This window comes from Leptopilina heterotoma, unplaced genomic scaffold, assembly GCF_015476425.1.
Source record: "Leptopilina heterotoma isolate Lh14 unplaced genomic scaffold, ASM1547642v1 Lhet_235, whole genome shotgun sequence".
Taxonomy (NCBI): domain Eukaryota; kingdom Metazoa; phylum Arthropoda; class Insecta; order Hymenoptera; family Figitidae; genus Leptopilina; species Leptopilina heterotoma.
Window position 1 is genome coordinate 1,735,368 of NW_025110952.1, and position 12,247 is coordinate 1,747,614.

Consider the following 12,247-nt stretch of genomic DNA (forward strand, 5'->3'; position numbering starts at 1 on the left):
CAATTTGTTAAAATATTATTTGTATTTTTTGTGTAATATATGTAATAATAAAGAAACTTCAATCTTATTTCTTATTAAAAAACATGTGGGTTGCGCAGAATGAAAAAAGGGATATTGAACGCATATTAGGTTCGCCTTCAGATTTATGCCACTTCTGACTCACTGTTTTGAAGCAGAAAAAGAGACCTAGCTTGACCTACTCCTTTAATGTAGATTGCCCAGGAAGGAAGAGTAAGGAGACCGAACTCTGCTTCTACAAATGTCAGAGAAATATGCACGAAAAGTGCCAGACTCACCGTGTTCTAGTTGATCACCAATTAAGTCGATCATGCGCATTGAACTAAAGTTCAGTGTTGACTGTTGACATAGATGAAAAGTGTGGTTATGTCAAGGTAAATATTACATAGTTTAAACAGTGTTAATTTTAAAAGCAAATTTATTTATTTGCAATTGTGATATTATTTAGATTTTCAAAATAATTTAATAATATATTCATGAAAAGGGAAAAATTTTGCGAAAATGGTTAAGAAGAATTGTGTTTATAACTAGAGTATATTTACATACCGTAGAAGGATAGAAGAGACTAATGTTTTTACACTCTTTTTCTTTCTTTACATCCTGGCAGACAACACGACATTTTTTAAATAAAATAAATAAATAATTATTAAAACGAAATGTATTGTATAATTATGTATGTATCTCACTAAGACCGGCTAAATGTAAACATTAGATCTTACATCTCACTCGCACAATTTTTACGAGAAACAGAGACACAACACAGCTTATGCGCATGATCAACTTAATTGGAGGTCGACTAGAACGCAGTGAGCCTGGCACTTTTCGTGCATATTTCTCTGAGATTTTTAAAGCGCTTTCTACACAGAGTTCGGTCTCCTTACTCTTCCTTCCTGGTACTAGCATTTCAAAAACATTAGGCTTTTTACACTTCTTTGGAAAATTAAAACATTTTGAATTAAAATTTGATAACTTTTAAAATAAAACATGTTTTTTAACATTACTTTCAAAATAATTTCTATGATAAAATCATATTTTTAAATAAATTTTCAAGTAAAAACCTTTTCAACATTTACTTTTTCAAAAATACCCGCCATGAAAGTACATTTTCCGACCGTGAAAATTCATCAAGCCGATTGCTTGACCAATCCACCGGAGGTATAGAAGCACCTTAAGTTTAAAATTGTTTTCTTATTTGACTCGGAAGTCGGACTATTATATTTTTGTCCGTAGGTCCGAATTTTTCATTTTCGGTCCGTAGTCCGTGTTTTTAAATACTTTCACTTGTTCGAGCCTTGTGCATTGACCTTTAATGTATTTGCAAACTATTGTAAAAACACCTTTATAGCTAAGTGTGAAAGGTGTGAACGCGTAAAAAAATTGTTTTGAAAGTATATTGGTATGAACGCACCCTAACACTTCCAAACTCTGTGTGAACAAGTGTCAAATTATAATTAAATTATAGGAAATTAACCCTCAATCAGAGATTCAAAAGTGACGTTATGAAACTTCATGAAAATAATGTGATTATTGTGCCAATTATAAATCGTAATTCGTGAGCTTTTTCATGAGAAAGAAAAGGACAAGAACACACCTTCTGTCTTCTTTTATCCCAAGGCGAATTTTACAATTTGATTATGCGTCGGCCTATCTTCGGATAACTTAGTCATGGATTGAAGAGTTACATATAAATAATAAAATATCATTTTGAGTGAGTGACACGTTGTTCCAGTTTGAATCAGAAGGAATTTAATGTAAGTTTTTTATACTATTAAATGTTAAACATTAATCATTATTCTTTCTTTCAAATACATTTGATTATTAATATAATATTTAGAATCTTTATTAATACGTGATAATTATAGCATTCTTGATACAAGTCAATTACAATGTTCTTGTTTTTATTTAATATTGAAACAATTTCAAAATAATTTAGCATTGATAACAATGCTTTTTTTATAAATATTACTTCAAAATTTAAAAAGTTTCTTTTATAAATTATTTTTTCCTAATTTTCTTTGTGCTTGAAATTTGATGTATGGATATACTATTTTGTTTGTAACAATTGACATAATTGTTTCATCATCTTAATCGTAAGACAAATATTGTAGATAATAAAAATGTTTCATCTGATCACCTGATCTATATTTCTAATTGAATCAAGTTCCATACATTTATGATACATTGTTCTAATCGTATTTTCTATTTCGTTCATGATTGAATGTAGTTTTATCGTATGTGCACATATTTAAATAAACATTACAATGACGTGTTTTTTTTAGATGAAAGGAAAATTTTATTTTTTTTTGTTTATAATGTGTTATTCTTTGTTTATTGTGGTTAATATTAAAATGTTTTAATCTAATTAGTGATTGCTACTTTGTGTGAAAATAATCTCTAGAAATTAATGATAAAACAAATTTTTATAAAGGTAAAATTACATATTTTATTTTAAATAAATGTATATATAAACAAACTCTATTTTTAGAGTTTTTTTTTTAAAGTGGAATTATTCAATATTTATGTAAAAAATAAGACGAAATGTGATTTTATATTTTTTTATTTTATGAGATTTAGTACTACAATAAGACCCCGATTATAGGAAGTTCGACTCTCTTCTTAATTGACTATTTTGTAAATAAGAGGGGAAAAGTGAGATGACAAGAGGGGAATTGTAACATTGTATTTTAAATCCAGGAGTGTATGAATATATGGTATATTACGGGGCCCACAATGACGATAAGAGAATTAAAAATTTTTGTAAATAAATATTTTTTTTATTTCTTATAATGTTATAATGCTTCACAAGAATTCATTTACTTTAAAAAAAATTTTAATAAAATTCTTCACAAGAATTAAATTATTATTCCAAATAATAAAATTTTTTACGAGAATTCAATTATTAAAAAAAAAATTAAATTTTATTTCTTCGCCAAAATTCAATTATTTTTCTACTTATAATAAAATTCTTCTCAGAAATTCAATTATTTAAAAAAAAACGTTAATAACTTCTTTTATTCTTCCATTAATTCTTCACAATTCAACTTTTTCATAGATAATAAAATTTTTCACATGACTTCAATTATTTAAAAAAAATTAAATAAAATTCTTCGCAAGAATTCAATTTTTTTCACAAATAATAAAATTCTTCTCAGAAATTCAATTATTTTTTTTTTTAAATTGGTAAATTCTTTATAAGAATTAGAAAATTTTTAAAAATAATTGAAATTTTGCCAAGAAATTTATTAAAATTTTTGATAATAATTGAATTTCGGAGAAGAATTCAATTATTTCTAAAGATTATTGAAATTTTGACAAGAATTTTATTAAAATTTTTGAAGAATTTTATTATTTAAAAAGATAATAATTGAAATTTTGACGAGAACTTTTTTAACAAAAATTAATTCTACAGAATTGTTAGTTGAAAAGTATGAAAAATTCAGATTTTCCAAGATTTTAATTTAAAACCTTTGCAAAATTCAATTTTTTCTAAAAATTCATTCTCCAATGCTTTCAATATTTAATTATCTAAAATTTAAAAAAAAATTAATTTTCAAATTAGTTTTGATTAGAAAATTCTACGAGAATTCAATTATTTAAATACAAAAATAAATAATTTATTGAATAATTGATTACTTCTTTAGAATAAATTCTCATAAAGAATTTTATCAACAAATTTTTAAACAATTGAATTCTTTTGATGAATGTGAATAAAATTTTTATGAATAATTACATTTTTCGAGGAATTCAAATAAAATTTTATTGAAAATAATCAAAATTCTGCCATAAATTTTATTATTTATGAAAATAATTGAATTATGGCTAAGAAATTTATGCAAAATTTGTAAATAATTGAATTTCTATAAAATTTTTATGATTTTGTGAAAATAATTATAGGTTTGTGTAGAATTTTATTATTTTTTTTTTTTAATAATTAAATTCTTTTGGAAAATTTTATTAAAATAATAGATACCTATTTAAAATCATTGAATTGAGGAAATTTTTTGAAAATAATTGAAATTTTGCCAAGAATTTTATTAAAATTTTTAAAAATAATTGAATTTCGGAGAAGAATTTAATTATTTCTAAAAATAATTGAAATTTTGACCAGAATTTTTAAAAATTTTTGAACATAATTGAATTTTTTAATTTCTACAAGTTATTTATAAGACATTAAAAATTACCTCCACGTTTTAAAAAAAAATATTTTAATTATGACTTTCTGTACAATTTTTGGTTTTTTAAAAATTAAAATACCAATAATTTCGTAATTTCTATTCGAATTAGTTTCAAAAATAGTTCAATCGAAGCGTTTTTGATGCTCTACAAGTTGGTTATGCGACTTTTAAAGTTACTCCTACATTTCTTAACAAAAATTTTTTTAAAAAACTCTTATTTTCCGAAAATTTTAGATTTTTAAAAGTTTAATATCTCCGGTTATTAATATGGACGAAAAATGAAAAAACTTTCAATAAGTAAAATAATTTTTAAATAAACACGACATTTTTTTAATCCAGTGTTGCATGTTTAAATAGTTTTTTTAAAATTATTCAAAAGTGATTAAAGAAAGAAATTTAAAATTGATATACAAATATTATTTTTTTTACTTTTAGGTTCAGGAATCAAAGGACCATGTACAATAGTATTTATTAAAAACGAATTATTTACATTTTTCTCACCTTCCTTCCATTGAATAATTAGTACACGAATTTTAAGTTTATAAAACGATGTTGGAATTTCACACAACAGATTGAACGATAATAAGCAACACAGCTGGTATATTATTTTCCTTATTGCAAATAGGAGGAGATGCCATTTGATTCTTTTATTCTTTCTAGACTCAGGTATTTTTTTTCATTTCATTTTTATTATTTTCTCTTACAAACTCAAAATTTTAATGTCTTAATCACATTTTATTTATGTATACATTTTATTATTCAAAATAAATGGTGTTTGAGTTACTCACAAGTTGTATAGAAGATGTGTAAATTGAATAAATTTAAAAATTTTCCGCCATATTGAATCGGCCATTTTGAATTTTTGAAAACTAACATAGAATTCGTAATTAGCGACCCCAAAAACCCCCGAATAACAAAATTTAGGCAAATTCAGATAACATTTTGGTATTTTGCAATAATAGTGACCAAAACTTTCGACATCTTGAGTTTCGTCATTTTTACGAAATGTCACTTTTTGTGAATTTTTTTTTGCAATAATATTATAACAAAACAAATTTGAATTAGTAAAAATTTGAACTAATTAGAACAAAAGTAATACGAAATTTATAAAAATTAATTTTTAAATAATAAATAAAGTATAAATAAAAAATAAAAATAAATAAAATTTCTTTTCTTAGAATATAAATTTTTTAAAAACTGTATTTTTCATTAGTATCAATTCGTTTTTTTTACAATTATTCATAAGCAACTATTTCTATTATTTAGAATGTTAAATTAATATTACTAATATTAATATAGTTTGAATTTTAATAAGTTTCAAATTGAAGTTTTAGAAAAATTTCGCAAAATTTTTTTGAAAATTCAGAAAAATAAAATTTTTGAAATTTTTCAATTCTATTTGTTTCGAGATAATTGAATTTTTATAAACAAATAATTGAAAATGTTTGAAATAATTGAAATTTCTTTACATTCTATTATATATATTCTCTTCGTCGAAAGAATTCAATTATTTCTAGAAACTATGTAAAAAAAAATTCTTCTCAAGAATTCAATTATTTCTATAAGTAGCAAAATTCTTCAGATTTAGGTACTAAGTTCTTTTGAATATTATATTTAAAAAATATTCTTCACAAGAATTAAATTATTTTCATAAATAAATTTCCACAAAATTCTAAAAAAAATAATTCAATTATTTTCAAAAGTATAATAAAATTCTTCGCAGAAATTCAATTATGTTTAAAACTTTTTTAAAATTCTATTCTTTCAAGATAATTGAATTTTTATAAACAAATCATTTAAAAAATTTGAAATAATTGAAATTTTTTTAAATTTTATTACAAATAATTGAATTATTTTAAAGAACTCTATTTAAATTTTTTGAAAATAATCAAAGGAAGTTAATCAATGCAATTATAATTTTATTTTTTAAATATAAAGTCCCTCTTATAAAGTTTTAAATCAATTTATAGCTTTTAAAAATTATATTATTTTATTATTATTCAATAATTATGATTATTGAACTTCTCCTAAATTTTTATAATTTTAAATTTTCAATTAAAATTATTTAAAAAAAAACAGGCTTTGGATATTATAACATTTTCGACTTTTTTCGACTATTTTCAAAAAATACCACTTTTTTCGACTTATTTTCAAAAATTACGACTTTTTCGACTTTTCTTCCGAAAATTGCAATAATTTTTAGAATAAAATGCAACTTATTTTCGAAATTTACAATTGAAAAGAGTTTCAATAAATAATTGAAATTTTGTAAAATTTAATTGAAAATAATTGATTTTTTTAAAGTGTTTTATAAAAATTTTTGAATTTCAACATTTGAAGAATATTAATTGCAAATTTTGAAAATAATTGAAATTAAATTCCTCGGAAGAATTTAATTTTTTTAAAAAAATTTAACATATTTCGAATAAATTCAATTATTTTCTAAGATCATAATAAATCCTTCGAAACAATTCAATTATTTTGATAAATGTTAAAATTCTTCGCAAAAATTCAATTATTTTTATAAATAGTCAAATTCTTTGCAGGAATTCAATTATTTTCAAAACATATTTAATTGAATTTCTCGGAAGAATTCAAATATTTTCAAATATTTCCATAAAATTCAATTATTTCCTAAAATTTTTAATAATTTCTTCGAAACAATTCAACTATTTTTATAAATTACTAAGGTCCTGAAAACATTCTAAGTTATAAATTACTAAATAAATTTAAAAAATTTACAATAAAAAAGAGTTTCAATAATTGAAATTTTGTAAAATTAAATTGAAAATAATTGATTTTTTTTCAAACAAAAATATATTTAATTCATTAACTGTATTCAGCAGAATAAAAGAAATGTTTTTTGATTGATAGAGGAAAATCTAACTTTAAGAGTTAAATTCATTTATAACATGTAGGTATAATTCTCCATTTGTTCTGAAACATTAATTAAAAATATTTTCTTTTTTTTTGCATTTCAGATAATATTCACTGCCGTAAATATGATAAAAAATAAAGGTACCTCAAGGCGGAGTAAAAATTCCATTCCAGTTTCCACATATGGAGAAAAAGTTAATCCAAGTAAAAAATCTGACTTTTCTACATTCGAAAATCACTCAATACCTAACCCAAAGTATATGGACAATAATAATTTAGATTCTGACAGTTTAACATTATGGCATCATCCTATTACGACCATCAATTACTTTTTAAGAGAGTTATTAATTGACTGTGGAAGTTTATGCAAGAAAACTTTAAGACATTATAAAATAGTTTTAAGTTTTGCACTAATTATGTTAACGTGTCTGTTACTCAGTAGGATTTCTGGACCTCAACAACAGGTTAGTTTCTATTTAATTCCCATTTTATTTTATGCATATTTAGTGATTAATTTTAGTCGGTAAAATTCAATTTTCCTGTAAAACTGACCTCTCCCGGTAATATCGTTGCAAAATATGATAAAAAAAAATAAAAAAAAAAAAAAAATTAAAAATAAAATAAAAAAAAAAAAAAAAATTAAAGAAATTCACATAAATGAATGTAATTATTTTGAGAGTGAATCAGAATATTCTTTAGGGTCAGGAAAATAGTAAAAAAAATGTTGTCAGGAAATTACAAATTAGGGAAAAATAAAATAAAATTTTCTTGGAGCAATCCTGTGATTATTCTCGAATTATGTTAAATATTTGTGCTTTTTTTTGCAGACATTTAGGGATTTAGAAAATAATATAAAAAGATGGCTGTATTGGATTGGACTTGGAGTCCTATCAAGTGTGGGTTTAGGGACCGGTTTACATACATTTGTATTATATCTTGGACCACACATTGCTGCTGTGACAATGGCTGCTTATGAATGTGGAGGACTTAATTTTCCAGAACCACCTTATCCAGATAAAATAATCTGTCCATCTGTAATAGATACAATGACTTCTGTGGGAATTTTAAGTATTATGAAAAAAGTTCGCGTTGAAGCAATGCTGTGGGGTGCTGGTACTGCTTTAGGAGAATTACCCCCTTATTTTATGGCAAAAGCCGCTCGAAAGAGTCGTTTCACTAGTAAAAATCAAGACTGTGATCAAGATGATCTGAAAGAATTAGAAATGTTAGAGACCATTGAAAATGGAGGAAATGTCTCTTTTGTATTACGTTTTAAATTAGCTATGAAAAATTTTGTCCACAAAGCTGGATTCTGGGGCATATTAGCGTGTGCATCGGTAAGTAATTGAATCTTTAAGTTCCTATTCAACTTTTTAAACTTAATTATTTTTTTACTTTATCTCTCTGGAAATATTTTTTATCTTAGAACTGTTCTGCTTTTAGATTCCAAATCCTTTATTTGATCTTGCTGGACTTACTTGTGGTCATTATCTTATTCCATTTTGGACATTTTTTGGAGCAACGCTTATTGGTAAAGCAGTTATAAAAATGCATATACAACAATTAGCTGTAATTATAGCGTTCAATGAAGAACTTGTTGACAAAGTAATCAATTTCCTCGCTACTGTGCCTTTTGTTGGGGAGAATTTTCAAGAACCATTTAGAAAATACCTAACGGAACAGAAACGAAATTTACACAGTAAAACCTCATCGGTATGTCATATTTCTAAAATCCTCATTCTTAAATATTTCTCTATTTTAGCAGGGTTACCACACAACCTGATTTTTTTCACATTATTTAATTATTACAAAAGATTTAATGCAATTATCTTGATGAATAACAAAATTCTTCACAGAAATTCAATAATTTTTACGAATTTTAATAAAATTCTTTACAAAATTCAATTATTTTCATAAATTACAATATTCATCCAAAGAATTCAATTATTTTCAAAAATAATGAAATTCTTCGAAGAAATTCAATTATTTTTAAAAATTTTCACGAATATCTCGTCAAGAATTCAATTATTTTTACAAATAGCAAAATTTTTCGCCAAAAATTCAATTATTTTCAAAAATTTATAAAAATCTTTGCAAAAGTTCAATTACTTTGAAAAGTTTTTTGCAATGCAATAATTTTCAATATTTACTATTTTCATAAAATTTATCAACAGATTTAATTATAGAAAAAACTGTTTGATACAATTCTACGAAAAGATTCAATTATTTTCATAAATAATAAAATTTCATTTACGAATTCAATTATTTTCATCGCAGAATTTCAAATATTTTTAATACAATTTTAAATAAATTCCTTGAAAAATGCAATTATTATTAAAAATTTTATTAAAACTTGAGGAAAGAATTCAATTTTAAGAAACATTCAATTATTCAATATAACAATAAAATTCGTTGCAATAATTCAAATATTTTCATAAATAACATTTAATTCGTCGCAGAAAATCAATTGTTTTTAAAAAAATTTTAAGTAATGTTGCAAAAGAATTTAATTAGCTTGATAAACAACAAAATCGCATAAATTCTTCCCATAAAATCAATTATTCTAAGGAATTTCAATAAAATTCTTTTCCAAAATTCAATTATTTTGCGATAAATTTGAAAATTCATCACAACAATTCAATTCTTTTGAAAAGTAATTTAATACTTTGCAGAAATTAAATTATTTAAAAATTTTTTAAAAATTCTCATAAGAATTAAATTATCTTTATAAATAGATTGGGAAATTCTTCTCAAGAATTAAATTATTGTCAAAAATTTTTTTAAAATTCTTCTCAAGAAGTCAATTATTTTCAAAAATTTTAATAAAATTCTTCTCATGAATTTGTTTTCAAAAATTATTATTTAAATTCTTCTCAGGAATTCAATTATTTTTAAAAAATTGAATAAAATTCTTCAAAAAATTTTCAATTATTTTCAAAAATTGTTATAAAATTCTTTGATATACCAATAAATTTCATTAAAATTTTTATTAAATTCCTTAAAAGAAATTAAATATTTTCAAAAGTTGTTAATACAATTATTCGTAAAAATGAAATTTTAAGAAACATTCAATATTATTTATTTTTGTATTTAAATAATTGATTTCTCGTAGAATTAAATTATTATTTTTCGTACTTTTAACTAAAAATTCTGTAGAATTAATGTTTTTGAAAAAGTTCAATTGAATAATAATAATTGATTTAAAGTAGAATTTTAGTTAAAAATTCTAGAAAATGTTAATTGAATTGAAATGATACAAATAATTTTGAAGAAATTACAGTAACAATATATTTATAATAATAAAATAATGATTTTGTCAGTCGGTCATCTTTATGTTTTATAATAATATTCTTATGAGTTGTTCAATTTGAAAAGGTTTGAATTTGAAATTTTTGAACATCTTAATTCCAATGGAAAAAAATGATTAAATATTTATTTTAAGAAAAGCTATTGATGTTTTCGAATAATTTTACTTTTGAAGAAATTTGTAAATAAATTTAAAAGAACATTTTTTTGAGTATCTAATAATTTTTAGAGTGAAATTCTTTGTAAAAATTGAATTTTTTTTCAAAATAATAATAACATTAATAACATTCTTCGTAGAAATTTAATTAATTTCAAAAATTTGTCAATATTCAATTATTTTCAATGTCTACTATTTCAATAAAATTTGACAAAAGAATTGAATTATTTAAAAAGGAATTTTAATAAAATTCGTCTCAAGAATTCAATTATCTTCAAAAAGAAATATAATTCATCGCAGAAATCCAATTATGTTCTAAAATTTACAAAAATTGAATAAAATTCTACGCAAACATTCAATTATTTTCATAAATAATAAAAAATTTTACAGGAATTCAATTATTTACAAATTTTTTTATAAATTTCTTTGCAATAATTCAATTATTTACAAATTTTGTTTATAAATTTCTTCGCAATAATTCAATTATTTTCACAATTAATAAAATTTTTATTCAATTATTTTCGTAAATAATAAAATTCTTTTTAGTAATTCAATTATTTTCATAAAATAATAAAACTCATTGTAGAATTTCAATTATTTTTAATCCAATTATAATCGAATTTCTCGAAAAATTGTATAAACATTTGCTGATAAAATTTTTATGAGAATTTAATTTTAAGAAACACTAAATTAATAAAATTATTCATTTTTGTATTCGTTAAACAATTGAATTCTCGTAGAATATTCTAATAAAAATTGTTTTAAAACTAAATTTCAGTTAAAATTTTAGATTACAACTAAATATTAAAAGCATTATGACGTGAATTTTTATAGAAAGAATTAAATTTCTAAAAGGTTTCAAATTAAAATCTTTGAAAATCTTAATTTTGCATTTTTTTATCTAACAATTCTGTGTAGAATTAATTTTTTTGAAAAAGTTTAATTGAATTTTTGTTGATTATTTGTAGTTTTTATTTTCTAATAATATATTTAATTGAGGAATTTTTGAATAATTGAAATTTAGTAAAATTGAATTGTAAACAAATAAATTTGAAAATTCTCAAAGAACTTTTTTTTGAAAATTACTAAAAAATAATGGATTTATAGAAGAATTTTAGTTAAAAAACACTAGAAAAAAAATTGAATTTTGGAGAAGTTACAAATCATTGCAGAAATTCAATTATTTTGAAGAGTAATAAAATTCTTTTTAAGGATTCAATTATTTTTACTAATAATAAAACTCATCGCAGAATTTCAATTATTTTCAAAAACAATTTTAATCGAATTTCTCAAAAGAATTCAGTTATTTTTAAAAATTATATCAAAATGCGTCGAAAAAATTCAATTATTTAAAAATTTGTTGACAAAAAAAAAACGTAGAATTCTCTATGTACTTGAATTTATTAAACTGATATTTATAGAATTTCTTTTTTTTATTTACAGGAAGGATCAACACTTATATCATGGTTGTTTGATAAGTTCGTTATTTTGATGATAATCTACTTTTGCATAACTATTGTTCATGCATTAGCGCGTAATCACAGTCGAAGACGATTGAAAGCGACGAGAGATTGAAAGGGTATAATATTGTAAAAATAAGAAAATCAATTTCCAACAAAACAGAAATAAAATTTTTAACTTATTTCCGAATACTTCAATTTTAGGTGTTTCTTAATTTTCTTCTTGCAAAAATTTCACGATTCCCATATATATA

The 12,247-nt window shown here is 22.1% G+C and overlaps 1 protein-coding gene across 2 annotated transcripts; it reads left to right on the forward strand.

The window, feature by feature from the left end:
- Positions 1 to 1,615: 1,615 nt before the first annotated feature.
- On the forward strand, positions 1,616 to 12,191 carry LOC122502577 (vacuole membrane protein 1-like). 2 transcript variants are annotated; one of them, XM_043612714.1, is made up of 6 exons: positions 1,616 to 1,769; positions 4,629 to 4,859; positions 7,175 to 7,534; positions 7,898 to 8,407; positions 8,514 to 8,783; positions 11,977 to 12,191. In XM_043612714.1, the coding sequence occupies exons 3-6, from the start codon at positions 7,196 to 7,198 to the stop codon at positions 12,106 to 12,108; spliced, it is 1,251 nt and encodes a 416-aa protein (XP_043468649.1). In that variant the 5' UTR covers positions 1,616 to 1,769; positions 4,629 to 4,859; positions 7,175 to 7,195; the 3' UTR covers positions 12,109 to 12,191. The 2 variants fall into 2 exon arrangements, with proteins under 2 accessions (XP_043468649.1, XP_043468650.1); XM_043612715.1 differs by lacking the exon at positions 4,629 to 4,859 and having other exon boundaries at positions 1,617 to 1,769.
- Positions 12,192 to 12,247: the final 56 nt, after the last annotated feature.

Excerpts from the sequence above, each read along its gene's own strand:
- LOC122502577 (XM_043612714.1), top strand. The coding sequence starts at position 7,196 with ATGATAAAAAATAAAGGTACCTCAAGGCGGAGTAAAAATTCCATTCCA. Across the intron at positions 7,535-7,897 it reads TTTCTGGACCTCAACAACAG|ACATTTAGGGATTTAGAAAA; the intron begins GTTAGTTTCTAT and ends TTTTTTTTGCAG. Across the intron at positions 8,784-11,976 it reads TACACAGTAAAACCTCATCG|GAAGGATCAACACTTATATC; the intron begins GTATGTCATATT and ends TTTTATTTACAG.